We start from the raw sequence: 18,052 nt of genomic DNA on the forward strand, positions 1-18,052 counted from the left end.
CTGTAACTGTTATCTGATGCTATTCATTTTGCATTCCTCTTTTGCATAAAGAAACATAACTCACTATTATAATCTAGCTGACAAAAATAGGTACGAGCTGCCCAGAAAATAATTCCCATGATGTACTATGCAACTCAGATAAAAAAAGCTACACAGAATTCAATACTTAAGATACTTGACAAAAACTGATATTTTCTCTCTGAGAAATGCAGATTGTATAAAAAACTACACTGCAGTGCCACTATAAAACACAGAGGTGGCAAACACCTCATGCATTTTCAAGGAGGAAGGTTAAGTTACAGGGGACACTTACAAGAACAGGAGAAGTCAGTCAATACAGAGAGGACACTACAGATTAAAAAAAAGAAAAAAGCTAAGGAATTTCTCTTACATTGATTGTGGAGACTTCGTCTTCTTCCGTTACTTCTTCCTGGGGAATGTCATCACTGACAGGTGAAGTACTCTGAAATACATCCATCTCTTCACTAGATTCATTCTCCTTACTGGCTGCTTGTTTGGAACGTCCTGCACGGCTAAAATCAGAAGAAAAAAAAAAGATCAGTTTCATGCCATATGGGTCTGCACATGTATAAACTCTGGAAGAGAACAAACATTCCTCTTTATAAGAACAGCAGCCTTAAAATTTCAATTTATATAGTACATATTATATGCCTTTCTAATTTATCTGTAGAAAGAACGCTAGAGGTGTAAGTAGGAGGGTGAGCAACAGCAACTGGAAACCAAATTCTTCCAGAATAAAGAACCAGGAGTACAACATTGAACCATTTTTGCATCTACAGACAGGACAGATATTTCTCTTCAGTGTCTGAACACAGGCCAAGAAGGCTGACACACAACAGTAACCAGTGACCAGGAAAAGGCAAACAGACAGCAACTTTTTATTTATTTCTTCTTCTGAACAAATAGATGTCTTCTATTTCTTTAGCAGTTTATACACCACAGAATTCAAGTAGCTGCATGTATATTTTTACAGACCTAGAAGAACTCTCATGTTGCTATTTATGAAATTAACACTATAGTGGACCTAAAAGCAAATCTTCCAAGCTAGCTCGTGCTAAGAGCTAGGGATAATCGGGATAATACTACCTTCATCAGGATAATCAAGAACAATCACTCAACGATATCTTAAGTTAGTTATTAGAGCTGAACCATGAGCAAAAAAAAAAAAACCATTCCAGCTGCCGAAAATGAGACTAGTCTCCCCTACATCCTCCCCACCTTAAAAGAAAATAGAAAAAAGACAACTGGATATGTATCCAAAACAACAGCTGCACTCACATTACCATTTTGGTTTGTGTCATTAGCAGAGTTTGGAATCAAATCACTGAATCATCCCACTTACTGCACTTTGGCTTGGTTTGAGAAGCTGTCTTGGTGCACCCAAACTAGGTGAGTTTTCAGATGAACTCAAACCAGAAATGCTCTTTCAGGCAGACAGCAGGCTTCAATCCCCCGTGGGGGTCATAGAGATCCAAAACAACCGTTCTCTGACAGCTTCAAACCATATATGTGATGGGAATATTCAGCCATGAGAACCATGATAAAATCCGTTTAGAATAAAACCTCTGAATTACACATAATAATTATAGTACAGTTGGAGTTTCAGCACCAACCAAACAACCTGACATCCTTTGAAAAAACAATACAGAATAGCCCAATTGAAGCTTTCCAAGACTCTGGCAGAAGTAACAGAATTGAAAAGGAAACAGGAGAATTATTAACAAGCTAGGTTCATCTCTTCACATATGAGTGAAAAGAGGTAGGAAACAGAACACTGGAAAGGCTGGGATACTGTGGGTGCAAAATGCCAAAGCAGAGGGTAGAAATTTGTGTAGCAAGGAGTTCAGGCATGTAAAAAAAAAAAAAAAAAGACTGCTAGGGATAGGCAAATTGGACACAAATCTGGATCCTGTCAGAGGAAGATCAACAGGATGCTAAGCGCAGAAGCTAGAAAAACAATACTGGCAACAGAATAATACAGAATGCCAAACCGAAGATGTGTGTAAGTCATGCCCTAAGGCATTTAACACCAGGTCCTGGAGAAGTCTGTTGCAAATCTTTTCCATGTTCCAGTTTTTATTTTTTTGTCCACTTGTACACTTCTGCTTTATATATATTGCATGTACATGTATAGAAAAGGCAGAGATACCTGTAGTTTCCACAGTAAGCACAAGAAAATGAAGCCAGCCACAGAATTTACCTTTATTTTGTAGCTCAACACACCTCAAAATTTTCTAGAACTATTATCCATAGACTATAAGCACATTTTATTCATTTGGAAATGATTCAAGTGGATAATACATTACCTTACAAGGAGGAGGCCACACATTAGAAAGTCATTGACATGTCATTTAAGGAGAATCAGAACAGATTTACTGTGGTGAAATGGTATTGTGAAGAGTAACAATTTGATTCTTCCTCCCTGTCTAGAACAAACAGGAACACTTTTTGCTCCTGGAGTCCTAATAAAGCCTTATCCTCAAGGCCCTCACGTGCTTTATTGACTTTTCTCCTAGAAGAGCAAAGCTACGTATATGTTACCTGAGCACATTAAATTTACTTGTAGCCTATTTGCTCTAGTTTGAGATGCTCTAGGAGAAGCAGCTGGGGAAAACACTTTAGAAATAACGGTGGCAATTTATTTTCATAACTGTCAATTAAAGTATTCTGAAATGTTTTCAGAAAATGATTGTTTGGGGGCACGGAGGCATATTTTAAATTTTTACTAAACAAATTCAGAAAATATTCACCACTTACACTTTTTTTTGCTGTGATGGTGGTGTTTTTGATGACCTTCCCCGTCCTTTCTGTGGCGTAGACTGTGCTGATTCAACTGTACTAGTTTCAGATGGTTCTGCTCTGTTTTGAGGAAGACCCAAATTGCAAAGTATCAAATTATAACTAATGTCCAAGGATAAAAAAGATGCAGCTTACAAGACGACAGACTTACCTCTGCTGTGTTCTTTTCGTTGTCCTGTTTTGCCTGCCTTTGGGCTTTTGTTCAATGTTTTCAGTTTGCCTTTCCTCCTCCTCTTCCTCCTCTTCTACTGTTGCTGCTGGCGTTTGTTTTTTTTTGCTCCTTTTTGATGACTTTGCTGGTGGTTCTTCCTTTGGTGTTCCCCCATTATTTGCTTTGGGAGGGCGTCCTCTTCTCCCTTTCTTTGGTGGACTGTTCTGTTCATCCTCACTTTCTATTACATCATCTTTTAGCCTTTTTTCCTCTTGCCATTGTGTTTCATCAGATTCTGAAACAACTGCAGGTCTCTTCCTTCCCCGTTGACTACCTCTAAGTTTCTGCTCTTGTCCCAGTTTATTCAGGTCATCTATGCTTAGTTTCTCTTCTGAGTCTGTGATAGCTGGTTTCTTCCTTCCTCTAGGCTTCTCAATCTCTGACTGAAAAGGTAAGATCACATCTTTAAATTAAAAAATTAAACTGCCATATTGAACTGTCACACGCACAAAAGCTACAGACCTCCCCGCAACAAGACAAAGACCCTTCAGGTTACACAAGAAATTGAGATTGGCTACCATATTCATTTCTAAAACCTTTTCAAAAGTATAAAAACGTGTATGTATATATATAAAATGCTAAACAATAGAGAAAGATTATTTCAAAGATGAACAGTTAAATCACAGAAGTATATTAGGTCTTCCTCCTCTGTATCCTCGACTATGGCAAATGCAATTGGTTTAAACATTCATACCTACATTTTTATCATTAGGAAAATATAAAGGTAATATATAGGATGGGAATGGTCAATTTGATGCTTAAGCTCTGTTTTGAGTTGTGGGCTGTTTATGCCCTGCACTCCCATGCCAGCAGTGGCAAGGCATTAAATACAGGAGGTGGTGGGCAACTTGGATTTGTAACTGTAGAGGAAAGCACAAGAATTAGTAGTAGTTGCCAAAGCACTGCTACCACAGTTGCACTGAGACTCAACATTTGTTCTGCTCAGCAAAATATTACATTAGAAGAAAGGTAGAACCCTTTCTGAATCATAAGTTTTCAGAACAGAAACTGTTAAAGAAACTTAAGGAGAATGTTTGAACAATGATGACATATTATGCCAGTTCATGGTTTCAGTGACAAAACTGTTGATCTAGATCACAGGTATTGTTATTCCCTGTTCTATTTGCTTTTGCAGTGAAAGTTTCCATCTGTCACACAGCAGCTGCTTTTACCAGGTAAGTACAGTTGTATCTATGAGTCTCAGAGTAAAGTTTCTCCCTCAGGTGAAATGTTCTGAAGCCTTAGAACTAGTATATTATTCTATGCTATAATCTGGACAAATAACCTAAATAATAGTGACATCTTTAAAACCTGGACTTTCTGGTCCCCAGCGGAAATTCTGCTTCTGTTAGTACTTGTTATAGTCTGCTCCCTAGCCCTAAAGAAACAAAACTGAATTCTGAATCACCTTGAGCAGCTTGCTTACATATTCAAAATGACATACAAATGCCCTCAGAAGTACGTGAAATACTGCACTATATCTGCTTTATCACTTAAGTTTTGTCAGTTATGAATTCAACCTATATCTTCTGAACTACTGCATGTCAGCAGCCGTTTGGACTCTCAGACCTTTCAGATTTACAGCTGACGCAACATATCAAATTTTTTTTTTTAAACAAAGTTGTTAATCCGTAGCAAAAGAATTAGAGCTTTCAACAACTTCCTTGCTTTCCCTAATCTGAATTAAACTGCTAAAATAGTTTTGTAATTAAAATAAGTGAAGTTTACTAACAACTTACACATATTAGTTGTTACATCATTTAAAGTTTGTTTTTAGAAAGAATGCATGTATCTAGATGGCAAGATCGGTCTGAAAAATCTAAAGTTGAAAGGAAAGCCAAGTGTAAGAAAGCAAATTCCAAGGTTATACTATGAAATATTGTGCTTAAGGATAGGGCTTTTTTTTAACTGACAAAAGATTCATTATTTTTCTTGTTTCATTAGATGCCGGTTTCCTACAAGATACTACAGCTTAATTGGTTATCTACACTTCAAGACAAGCAAAAATTCAGGATATTTTTACTAGGTAGTAGCCTTCTATGTTCCAAGCAACCCAGAAAAACACAACGAACTGACGTAACAGGAAAATAGAGAATCATAGAATCATAGAATATCCCGAGTTGGAAGGGACCCATAAGGATCATCAAGTCCAACTCCTGGCACCACACAGGTCTACCCAAAAGTTTAGACATTGTGACTAAGTGCACAGTCCAAGTGTCAGACAGTCAAAAAAAAAAAAACAGGAAACTAGCAGTGACATCAGATATAGCACATCCTTAATAGATTTCAGAAAATACAGTTGTATTACATATAATCTTGTTTGTATCATTCTTCATGCATATCCCAAATTACTACAACTACTACAGACTGCCAAAAGTTAATGAGGAACAAAAAATGAAGTTTACTAGTGGCATATGAAAGTCTTATTATTTGAACGGTTCTTAGAATTATGACTTTTCTTTGGTGTTTTTCTGCTGTATTCTGATATGACACACATGTAAATATTGCTTGAGATTAAACGTTTAGCCTGTTTATAATTTCAGTAAATGCATTAGGTCTATAACTATCAGGTAGCTAGCTTACTCTGACCTAAAGCCTGTGGCAAATCACACAGCACACAATCAGACAGAATAAAACCATGCTATAACTTATACTTGTGATATCTACTAATCAGAACCAAGCATTTTTCCTGCCTTCAAGTACAAGTTATACGCAAAAAAACAGAATCCATATGGCTATTCAGAAAAACTCTTCTCTGAATTTCTAAATCCAATGTCAAATCATGATGCCCTCTTGCTATTCAAGATAACCAGAGAACTGGCAGTTGCTATTCCTTATAGCTGTTGAAAGAAAAACGCAGCTGGCTGGAAAAGGAGAACATGCCTTAGCATCAGTGATAGGACAATACCAAAAAAGGTGAGAATTATAATGTATCAACACTGCAATTGAAGTATTACCACTTTGCTAGCTACAAGCAAAGAAACCATATATGAAACAGAATTTTACAACCTCAGAAGGCAATCTGAAATCTAAGACAGGTTAATGTGTTCCCCCCCAATTCCTGTATAGCTGATCATTCTCAAGTTAATCCAATTAATTCTTCCACAGCTACATTTTAACTAACCATCAACCGCACACAAAAAACCTACAGTATACTGGGGAACAGAAGCCCAAGCTGGCTATCAACTTGAACAACGTAACAAATACTTCACCAATGAATCCTGAACTTGAGGCAAATCATGGACTAATTGTCATCGACCTAACTAGCAGAATCTGTTCCCGTCTATATCCTGCAAATTGTAATTGGCAATCTTGAAAGCTTACAAAAATGGTCAATATGATGCAAAGGTAACGTACGGTACCCATGCAAAACAGACAAATTGGGAATTTTTTTCATTACATTTTCACCTCTAACTCTAAGCACACTTTTCAGCAGTTTACAAAATTAACTCAGTTTCATGTAAAATATCTGGATTGGAAGAACATATTTTCCTGAATCATACAAAATACCATGCACATTAATTTAATTTTTATTTTAAAGTCTTGGTGATTTAAAGTGAAACAAACATCCGTAATGCAACCAAACAGCTCACCCTTACAAGATCAGTGTCGTCCCTTTTGTCAGTTTTCTTCCCTGGTAACGGCGAAGTCAGTGTGAAGTCTTCATTTTCACTGTGGTCCATTTCAGTACTGTCAAGCCTAGAATCAATAAACATTTGTTCCTTCATTACTATATATATTTTTTAATAATTGCCTGCTATATTATATTAGGAACCACCTTCAGAAGAAATCTATTCCCAAACCAAATCTGGCAGAGAGAACCTTTTTCTCTGGGTACTACAGTTATCACATATCATCACAAAATAGAGCACCTAATTCTCAGAACAAGGATGTCAATCATAAGCCAAATTGATCATCTTTCTCAGTTAAAACTGAGCTTTTTGATACAGAAAAGCCTCAAGGAGATACAAGAGATCTGTGTATTTGTATACATTTGCACAAACTTCATATACCAATCAAAGATCCCCACAGACCAACAAAAACGCAAACACTTCATTATGGTGAGGTCCAGGCAACCGAGCAGCAAATTTAAATTTCAGAGAGCAGTTCATCCCTCAGCTTTTTGTTATTTATGGCAGCATATAATATGTAAGCAATTACACTTTTATTTCAGTTTCTACATATGTAAATGTGGACAATGGTACTTCCTGCATATATAAAACACTGAGACCCACATATAAAAGGTAATATACAAAAGCCAATACACAAGAGTAATTTCTTTCTTTTTTTTTTTTTTATCTGCCCTGAGGCTGGAATAAGGGAAAAAAAGATGCTTTTAAGAGTGCAGATCTTTTTACAGAAAATAAATATGCTATGCATTAAAAGTACAAGTGGTATTCAGATACACAAGCTCTTAACTCCCTGTCCTGGGCACTGCCTGGACAAAGACATTCTTACGTCTACAAGTAAAAAAAAATTGCAATAACTTATGGCAGGTTTTATACATCACCTTAACAGATGTAAACTTGTGTGTATGTATTCAGTCATATTAAATAGGAAATACCATGCATACTGAATCATAGAACGGCTTGGGTTGGAAGGGACCTTAAAGATCACCTAGTTCCAACCAGCCTAGTGGGATGCCACCCACTAGATCAGGTTGGCCAAGTCCCCATCCAGCCTGGCCTTGAACACCTCTGGGGATGGGGCATCCACAACCTGTGCCAGTGCTTCACTACCCTTACAGTGAAGAATTTCCTCCTACGGTCTAGTCTAAATCTACCCTCTTTTAGTTTAAGACCATTCCCCCTTGTCCTATCATTATCTACTCGAGTAAAAAGTCCCTCTCCATCCTTTTTATAAGATGCCTCTAAGTACTGAAAAGCCACAATGAGGTCTCCCTTCTGTTTTTTGGGCTGAACAGCCCCAGCTCTCTCAGCCTGTACCCATAGGAGAGGCGCTATAGCATGATCATCTCTGTGGCCCTCCTCTGGACCCACTCCAGCAGCCCCACATCCTTCTTGTGCTGGGGGCCCCAGACCTGAACGTAGCACTCCAGGTGGGGTCCCACAAGGGCAGAGCAGAGGCGCACAATCCCCTCCCTCCACCTGCTGCTGGTCATGCCTCTGTTGATGCAACCCAGGACACAGTTGGCCTTCTGGGATGCAAGCACGCACTGCTGGCTTATGTCGAGCCTTTTATCCACCAGAACTCCAAAGTCTCTCTCCACAGGGCTGCTCTCAATGAGTTCTTCTCCCGGTCTGTACTTGTGTCTGGGATTGCTCCAGCCCAGGTGCAGCACCTTGCACTTGGACTTGTTGAACCTCAACCAGTTGACGTGGGCCCACTTCTCCAGCCTGTCCAGGTCCTTTTGAATGGCGTCTCTTCCTTCTTTGGCATCAACCCCAGCACTCAGCTTGGTGCCATCTGCAAACTTGCTGAGGGTGCACTCGATCCTGTCTATCTCATTTTGGGGGTTGGATCCAATGATCTCTCAAGGTCCATTCCAACCCCTGTGATTCTGTGATGAAGACATGGAAAAGCACCAGTCCCCAACACCGACCCCTGAGGGACACTGCTTGTCACTGGCCTCCACCTGGACATAGAACCATTGACCACTACTCTCTGGGTGTGACCTGCAAGCCAACTCCTTATCCACCGAATGGTCCACCCTTCAAATCCATATCTTTCCAATTTAGAGATTAGGATGTCATGTGGGACAGCGTCAAAAGCCTTACAGAAGTCCAAGTAGCTGACATTGGTTGGTCTTCCCTTATTGACTGACACAGTCATTCCATCAAAGAAGGCCACCAGATTGGTCAGGCATGATTTGCCCTTAGTGAAGCCACGCTTGTTGTCTCAGATCACCTCCTTGTCCTGCATGTGCCTTAACATTGCATCCAGGAGAATCCATTTCATGATCTTGCTAGGCACGGAGGTGAGGCTCACTGGTCTATAGTTTCTCAGGTCCTCCTTTCTACCCTTTTCAAAAATGCGAGTGATGATTCCTTTCTTCCAGTCATCAGGGACTTCGCCTGACTGCCATGATTTTTCGAATATGATGAAGAACGGCTTGGTGACTACATCAGCCAATTCCCTCAAGACCCTGGGAGGCATGTCATCAGGCCCCATAGACTTGTTAAGTTGCATCAGGAGGTCCTGATCTTGCTCTTTTCTTACAGTAGGAGGGACTCTGCTCCCCAAGCCCCCGTCTAGAGTTTCAGGTTTCTTGAGAGATGTGAGAAACCTGACCAATCAGTTTAACTTTGGTGAGCTGGGGAAACCATGAAGATGACAGAATAGGTTAGGCTGCAAATGCAGTATTTTTTTTAAATAGACCTGATGTAGAACAGTAAGAGTCTCAGATTAATTTCACAGGATATGAAGAAGCTGGATTCTAATCTGTCTTTAGCCAATAGTGTATTTCTGCATATGAACTTGTGTGACTTGTAAGAAATAAGTCTGTGTGATTTTCATGGAGTTGTAAGTATTTGTTGTAAAGCACTGCACTAAATTCAAACTAACATTACATATTAAATAGTCACAGAAGAATCAAATGATTTTAGTCTTAGTTTCAAATCTAATTTTCTCTCAGTCTTTCTGTGAGGAAAGATGAATTGTGGGGACTATACAATTGTTAATGGTTAAACAAACAAACATAACAAGACAGAGATTGATTAATAACTTAAGAAAAAAATAAGAAAACTGACACTAAATAAAGTATAAATTTTACAGATAGCTAACTAGAAGACAACTTCTCTAACACTGCAGTATGTTCACCCCTTCCATCACAGAAACTAAAATCCAGAAATGTTTATCTGCTACTTCCCGCAAAGTGCAGGATAAGTTATAAAGGAGGAAGTTAATACTAGATCACCACACTGGCCTACCAGTCCTCACTGTCTATGACATGTTAACATTACAGCAGGCTACGAAGTTCCTAGGATATGCAGATGTGTGTATATATATATATATATATGTATTAAAAAGAAAAGTGATATATATTTAAAAAAGTGTGAGGCTCTCCTTCCCTCCTTCAACCATCTATGGATGTGATTTGATTCTGTTTCTGTGATTGTACTTGAACATTTTCCTCCTCTTCTTCTCTCTAACAGCAACTTTATTTCTGGGTTTAGAAAGCCAAATTCATGGTTTTCATTATACAATGTGCTACTATAACTTTACTTCAAAATAAGAGAATATAATTCTGTTTCCCACTTAGAAAACATTATAGAAATATTCAAAGTTTCCATTACAAATACTTGAAATATCAAAGCCCCTTTGTTGACTACCAACCTCCCTTTGATCCTTCCTGGAGAGCTTGGATTTGAACTGCTGCTGGCATTGCTTACAGTTTCCATTCGTGAAGATTTGGATTGAGACTGCTTGCCTGCTGACGAAAGAGGCTTGTTAACTGCTCCAAGAACATTGGCTGCTTTGGGCTGAAACCAAAAATATATTTCCTTTATTTTAAGCTACACATTTAGATATTGTTAACATGTACTATGCTTATTCACACATTTCACTTTCTGTGATCAGTATCTTAATTATAATATGACGCAATAAACATTTAAATATGAAAGTTATGACAAGAGAAGGAAACTGACAGAGCTGCAATCAAATACCTAGCTGCCACCAAAACCAATATTCTTTTCTCAACCCCTATAACTCTGTCCTCTTCTTACTGGGTGCTCACCTGACCTTGCAGTAAGTCATTTCAGCACCTTTTGTACAGTTTGCTTTCAGCTGATGTAGCTGCCTGAACCAGCTTGCCATTTGGATTAGATAAACACCTGAACTGGCAAGACAGAAATAGCAGTAGGACAGTAATTTCAGCATCAAGCCATTAAACTGGCTCAGCTGTAATGGCAAACCATGCTAGCTTCAACTGGAAATGAATGAGAACCTCAAAAGCAAATATTCTGGAGACAACTGATGCTTCATGCACAGATTTGAAAATGGTTAGGCTTTTAATAGGAGCCAAAATTTCCAGACAGTGGTGAGCTTCAGGTTATTTAAGTGGATTATCTTTCAGATATGCCAAATACCTCTAGCTCATACTAACTTTTGAGAGAGCTGAAAGGATTCAGTTACTCCTAAAGACAATGCTCCTTTATGCCAAACACCTGTGTACAAAAATGTTGAACAATTTAAGACCATTCCCCCGATTTCACAATATCTAGGAAGATCCATTTTCTATTTAGGTATTAGATTCTAGCTATGTCTCAAATTGGTGACAGCACAAAGACAAACAAAAAACACACACACCAAAACCCACATTGTTCGACATGCACATCATAGCAGCTTTGAATGTTCCTTTTTCCCAGATACACACCACTGATGTGCTGATTTTATTTTCATTAAAGTATAAAAATAAGAAACATTGGAGAACCAAATACAGTTTAAGAACTTACATGTCTATGTTTACAGTTTAACATTAATCAATAAGCGAATACAGAAAGAGCTCAAAAGCACAGAGACATTCAAACTCACACTGGACTTTTTTTGTCTCTGTTTTTAAAAGACTTCAGCAAAAAAAAGATTTTTTTTCTTCTATCTGTTTCTTTCTCTCTACTTGTTTATTTTTGGTTTATAAAAACCTTCAGGCAGGAAAAACATTTAACCTCAACTTGAAGTGTTGTTTTTTTGTTTGTTTTTTAAACTGTACAGGTCAGTTATTCTTTTTACTATTATTATTTTTTTAATAATAATAATAATAATAATATATATATATATATATGCACACATATATATACAGACCTTTCCAGGAGTGAAAAATGACTTCATTTCTGGAGGAAGATAGTTTTTGGTGTTACTGAAATTCTGTAGAGAAGGGAAAAAACAACAACAAAGTCATTTAATAAGATATATACATTTTGGAGGTAGTACTAAAAGAGATTTTCTTTATATCTTTTATACTTTTGAAATTTTAACCTGAACATCTCCTTAAAAAAAAGAAAAAAGAAAGCAGTGTTTGTATGTACGTATATAAATTCTTACGAAAACGTACATACATTTATCTTCAACTAAATTAAGATAGGGAGAAGTCTAAAGTTGCCAAGATCTACAGAGCTCTCAAATTACAACTAACAAAGACTTAAATAGATTTATCTCAAGAGAAATTAAACTCCAAGGTATACCTTGTCAGGTTGAGTAAAATATCGTGCTGGAAGTACAGGGTCTTTAGGGGATTCCAAACTGTATGTTGTACTCTTTGACATAATGATATTCATTGCTACGTCACAGACTGTGTAGAGTTTCTGTAAAAAAATAAAAAATAATCAGAAGTTCATTGCAAATCTTCACAGAATCACAGAATGGTTGAGGCTGGAAGGTACCTCTGGAGACCATCTAGCCCAATCCCATCTGCCAAGCCGGGTTACCTAGAGCACATTGCGCAGGATGGCATCCAAGTGGGTTTTGAATATATCCAGAGGAGACTTCACAGCCTCCATGGGTGACGTGTTCCAATGCTCTGTCACTCTCACAGTAACAAAGTGTTTTCTCATATTCAGCTAGAACTTCTGTGTTTCAATTCATGCTCCATGCCTCTTGTCCTGTTGCTGGGCACCACTGAAAAGAGTCTGGCCCCATCCTCTTGACACCCTCTCCTCAGATATTTATACACACTGACAAGATCCCCTCTCAGTCTTCTCTTCTCCAAGCTAAACAGGCCCAACTCTCTCTGCCTCTCCTCATATGACAGGTGCTCCAGTCCCCTCATCATCTTCATAGCCTTTATCTGGACTCTCTCCAGTAGCTCCATGTCCCTCTTGTACTGGGGAGCCCAGAACTGGACACACTACTCCAGGTGAGGCCTCACCAGGGCTGACTAGAGGGGGTGGATCACCTCCCTTGACCTGCTGGCAACGTTCTTCCAAATGCACCCCAGGATCCCATTGGCCTTCTTGGCCACAAGGGCACATTGCTGGCTCATGGTTAACCTGCTGTCCACCAGGACTCCCCAACTCCTTCTCCACAGAGCTGCAGCTCAACCCAAGCACAGAACTACAAGAGCTCAGATTTAAAACAAGTATCTTAAACGCTTAACAGTAGCATCCATATTAAGCAGTGAATCACCAGGTACTAAAACGTAGGAGCAGAAGACAAAAGCACTGCACACTCAGCAGTTAAACAAAGCTAGCTTCCATGACCTTTCTACACTTACGAATAATGTATGCCATGGTTTCAAAGACAAAGCCAAAAAAAATCTATGGGAAAAGCAGAGAAGTGACAAATGTATGTATTATGTGATGCATAAACCTCGAAAACAAGACCAGGGTTTGATACATTCACTACACAGTACAAACTGGAGACATCTCATGCATGTATTTTTCTTCCTACACTAAGCTTACTCTCTTGCACTTTTCAAATGAAATATTACAAAGCAGGAAAACTGGATTAATTAAAGAGTAAAAATTTCAGTTTACTTTATCTAAAAGTAGTGTTCAATAATGTTACTGAGACAGAAACAAAGCATCTCATTTCCAGAACCAGGCCAAAATTAAATACAGTTTCCAGTCATAAAGTGTCACGTACTTCATTCATTTTTGCATCATCTGGTCCTTGAGCATCCTTTGTCTGTTTGATATTTTCTACCATTTTTCTGATAAATGCATGACTGTTGTTTTCATTTTTAGCCATCAATATTTCCAGTATGAACCACAAACACCTAAGAAGAAAGGGAGTACTTCTCATGAATATGACAAAAAAATTCCCACCCTTAAAAATAAAAAAAATTTAGAAAAAATCACATTTCAGAAAGTTGCTTGCTATAGTTTTACTGGTATTACAGATTTAAGCAATTTCAACTCCAGCAAACAAATTCATTAGAAGAAAAAAATGAAGGTTAAGATGAGCAGAAAGTGTAGGTTCTTCTGTAAGATACTGCAGAGCATTAAAAAAGCATATATACCATTTCTAACAATATTTTACAGAAATAACTGCCATCATTACACATACTGGACAATGTATAAGTGTACCTTTTTAAATTAAAATTTTACTAAAAATAAAAATTAAATTATTATAATCCTCTCAATTAATAGTATTAAAAGTAGTCTTACTCTTTAATGTCCTTGAGTTGTTCAATGTCTTGAACTTTGACATAATCTGGGTCATGAGCTAGAAGATGTATAGTATAAGGAACAACATACTCTGGCAGAAGTGACAAGAGTTTCTCTAAAAAGCAAAAGAAAGATGCATCAAAAGACTGTATCAAGAAATACATTTTCCTACTACTTGAATATTTTCTACTACAAAAGAAAAGATCAAAATTTAAGGTTAGCATACATTAAGATAAAACGTAGGTACATGTGGGCCTATTATTTCTTCATAACGTTGCTGTTAATATGCATCTGATTGTTGATGTGTAGATGTTTTGTGCATGTAAAAACTGAGATTTTAAACACGTCTCAGGGCTGGATATTTTCTAACTATCTTGAACACAGCTAGAGTTCCTTCTACCCCCCCAATCCTTTCCTTGGTTCAAATCCTGTATTCAGAAAAAACAGAAGACTGGTCACAAAATCCATGTTAACTGCTACATCTGAGACCAACACAATTGCAGAGTAAGCTATTATTCCTTCTTTGGACACTGCAGTGTAGAGTCTTGCTGTCAAGAGAATAGAAAGAAGTGCACTTTTTCCAAAAAACAAGTGAAAATAAAGATTTGCAGTCAAATAGCCACAATATTCTCCAAACCTACAGCCTACCTCACCTGTTTAGAGAGGAGACAGAAGGTAACCTAACAGCTATCACAGCAGCTACCACAATAAAGTAGTAGTGGACTGAGTCAGAAAGTCTCAATCCCACTTGAGCAGAGCATCTCAACTGAATTATGATATTCAAAGCATTCAAAACTTTTTCTAGCATCCTGCGAGACTTGTAGATAGTCCTAAGCAAGGATGACAGAAAAAAAAAAGTCATCTACATCAGAACAGTCAGACGGACAATTCTCCTAAGGGGATTCAAAAAGAAAGGACTACTGGCCAAAGGTCCTCTCAGAGTCACGACCACAAAATGCATATTCCATAAGGTAACAAATTCATAACTAACACCATGAAGAGTGAATTGCAGCACCTCAAAGTTCGATATGGAAAACCAGAATGAAAAGGTTATATCGCACAGGACAATGACAACATCAAGACAGATGAGAAAAGATCTACACTACCTTCTTCTAATGACTGAGAGGCACTGGAGGATATACAGCACGCCTAAGTTATTAAACCTGTATCCTGTGCGACAGACAGGGCAATAGGCAAGGCATGCTAGTGTCTCATGAGTATTACTATAGTAAAAGCACCTGATCTTGAGTGCCAGTGGCAAGTGCAAATTCACAGTATAAACATGCCTATGAATAAATGCTTCAATGTACATATGTATTAAGGGAGGAAATTCCTGGCTGTGCTTTTGAAAATATCTATCCACACTTTTGAGCAAGTGATTAGTCATGAAAGACATGGAAAGTCTGGAAAGCCTTCCTTCAGTAAGCTTTTAACTACCCCGTATTAGGTTGTGAACAAGACGACCAGACTTCTGTAAATAATTATACATAAGTCTATTTGAAATCTATTTTAAAATACATTAAAACACTGAATTATTTTTTATCTCTAATATGTTTTCATGAGATGTGTTTGAGAACTACGTGCACATAAATTAGAATACATCATTATTGTAGATTTCACAAGACTGAATAAATAATTGCCGTGAAAAAGTCTCACTCTATCTGGTCTATAAAGGTCTGCATAATGATGGTTGCTTCACAGCTTTCATAAAATACTTGAATTCAGTCATAACGACAAGGAAAGAATTCAAAATTTATGAAGACCCACTGAAGCTGCTAAGCTTCAGAAGCTGCTAAGCTCCAAGGATACACCTTTACACAGCCAATGCAGTTGATCCAGTTAAGTTACAAGAGTAATTACTACACAGAATGTAAGCCATCACAATGTATAAGGACAAATAAAACTTGTAATACAAAGAAATTGGGTGGTTATGTTTATGCAATTGAAATCCAGTGTACTTTTCAAAGAAAATTTTAATGTGTTCCAACTGACATTCAACTATTAACTTTAAAAAACATCCTTCGCTTCTTCAAGCACTGTCATGCATTTCGTCCACCAGCTTTATGCAGCTAAATAAGAAAAATAAAGAAGTGGTGGGGAAGAAACTAAAACATAATTATGATTTCAAAATGCTAGCAAAACTGGCTTGCCTTAAGACATACATATCCCAGTCAAATCATTTTGCTATTATTTATGTTAATTTTGAACTTCAATAAAAGTCTCATCAAGAGCCTAAGAACCCAGTTTCAATGACCTTGTACACTTCAATGCCTTGTACACTTTCTAAGACAACTACAGCAATAGTTCCAACAGGGTCTGGAAAACAAAGTGAACCAAATACATTTAAAAGAGAAACTGGACAAGTATTAACACACATTGTACTTAAACCCTGACAAAAATAGTATTTACACAATCTTCCTCCATCTCTAACGAAGGAAGACACTACCTGAAAGGTAGGGTGGCATCACGGACCTACAGTACAAGCTCTTGCAACTAGAACGTGCCAAAAATCCATATGAGCAGTTAGGAAAGAAACTTGTAAAAAAAATAAAAGTTTTACTACTGTAACTTTCCTACTCACTGACTTGCAAGTAAAAGCCCAACAGTAGAAACCAAAGATTCCTATGCAAGACAAGTCCCTACACAGATAGAACTGGTAGTAGATACAAAATAAAATAAGCCTCTTCTTGAGCAGCCTCCACTCTGCAGAGCATTTAGAGAACTTAGAGGTCTCAGTGCAACTCCTGCCATCCTGTCAGCATGGAGGAAAGAGACATTTTACTGCCTGGTACCAGTCCTTAGAAAATTTTCCTTAGGCAAGGTATATAGAAATTTACCATCTTTTCAACAAATGTTGAAGTCCTCCCAAATTTCCAATAATATCCTCATCACCTTTATTGAGTTTTCAGGAAAAAGCATATCACAAAATCATCAGTTTATAGATTCCCCAAAATAATTTCATTGATCAAAGAAGCAGATTCTCATACTTAGCTTTTTGTAGGTACTTGAATAGTAGGTATTAGTGTCATTACAGTAAAAGCAACACACACACGCACAACACTATCTTACCTGGGCTTCAGTTGTACTACACTGCAGTAATGATTTTGCAAGATATAAACAGTTCAAGACTATTTATTTGTTTAAAGCTCAGACTGGTAAATCTAAATGTCACGAAGTTAACACTGTAACCACAAAAAAATTCCAGCAATCCATATCTAATTAAAAGTCCTCATGGATAACAGTAGAAATCCATTCAATGGAATCACTAAAGATAATTTTTTTAGCAAGAAACTCTCAGGCACACTTTGAGGTCCTACTGAATTAAAAGCCACTCACACCAAGACTCTGCTTCATTTTTCCTATAGACTTTTTCATAGTAACCTCACAGTATCTATCTTAGTACAATTAGGAAATCAGCAATTATGTTTCATTGTATGAAAATTATTATATTTTCCTCCTACATAACTGAAAAGATTTTTCAGCTTTCAAGAGGAATAGTCTTAGGATGATTTAAAGGCTTTTGCTGAATGGATTTTTCTTTTTTACCTGTTATTGAGCAGAGAGAAAAAGTATTGGCTTTTTTTTTTTTGAAGTCTAATTAACAATACACAAAAGGACTTCTCTGCAGACTTATTCTCTGATCTAAGTCTAAGGGGACTGAGGCACACACAGACTGGCATGACTAATACAAAGTCTGTGATTCATAAATCTAGAATGAAATCCGTTATCTGACAGCATATGCAAGATCAGATTCACAAACCAGGTTTGGTCTACCCTAAGACAAGATGAAAAAAATCCACATCATTTCAAAAATGTCAAAGATGAGAACCATCAGTAATCCTCCAAAGAAATAAAACTTTCAAAATCTCTTACTCAAAATGCTCTGAGCTCTTCATAAAGGTTCACGTTATCACATGTTGATATACCAGTGTTATCATATTGTATGTGTGCAGTTTCA

The 18,052-nt window shown here is 37.5% G+C and overlaps 1 protein-coding gene across 4 annotated transcripts in view; it reads right to left on the reverse strand.

Annotated features, from left to right (window-relative positions):
• The window catches only part of PDS5B (PDS5 cohesin associated factor B), a 112,545-nt gene that overhangs the window by 3,754 nt on the left and 90,739 nt on the right, over positions 1–18,052 (reverse strand). The window contains exons 26-34 of one of the 4 annotated variants that reach the window (XM_035542709.2): positions 14,095–14,209; positions 13,571–13,703; positions 12,172–12,291; positions 11,792–11,854; positions 10,328–10,473; positions 6,625–6,730; positions 2,972–3,414; positions 2,779–2,880; positions 392–533 (exon numbers count right to left, since the gene is read on the reverse strand). In XM_035542709.2, coding sequence (XP_035398602.1) covers positions 392–533; positions 2,779–2,880; positions 2,972–3,414; positions 6,625–6,730; positions 10,328–10,473; positions 11,792–11,854; positions 12,172–12,291; positions 13,571–13,703; positions 14,095–14,209 — 1,370 coding nt within the window. The remainder of the gene's footprint in view (positions 1–391; positions 534–2,778; positions 2,881–2,971; positions 3,415–6,624; positions 6,731–10,327; positions 10,474–11,791; positions 11,855–12,171; positions 12,292–13,570; positions 13,704–14,094; positions 14,210–18,052) is intronic. The other 3 variants (XM_035542711.2, XM_035542712.2, XM_035542713.2) reach the window with 3 other exon arrangements.

Source organism: Cygnus atratus, chromosome 1, assembly GCF_013377495.2.
Source record: "Cygnus atratus isolate AKBS03 ecotype Queensland, Australia chromosome 1, CAtr_DNAZoo_HiC_assembly, whole genome shotgun sequence".
NCBI classification, from domain to species: Eukaryota; Metazoa; Chordata; class Aves; order Anseriformes; family Anatidae; genus Cygnus; species Cygnus atratus.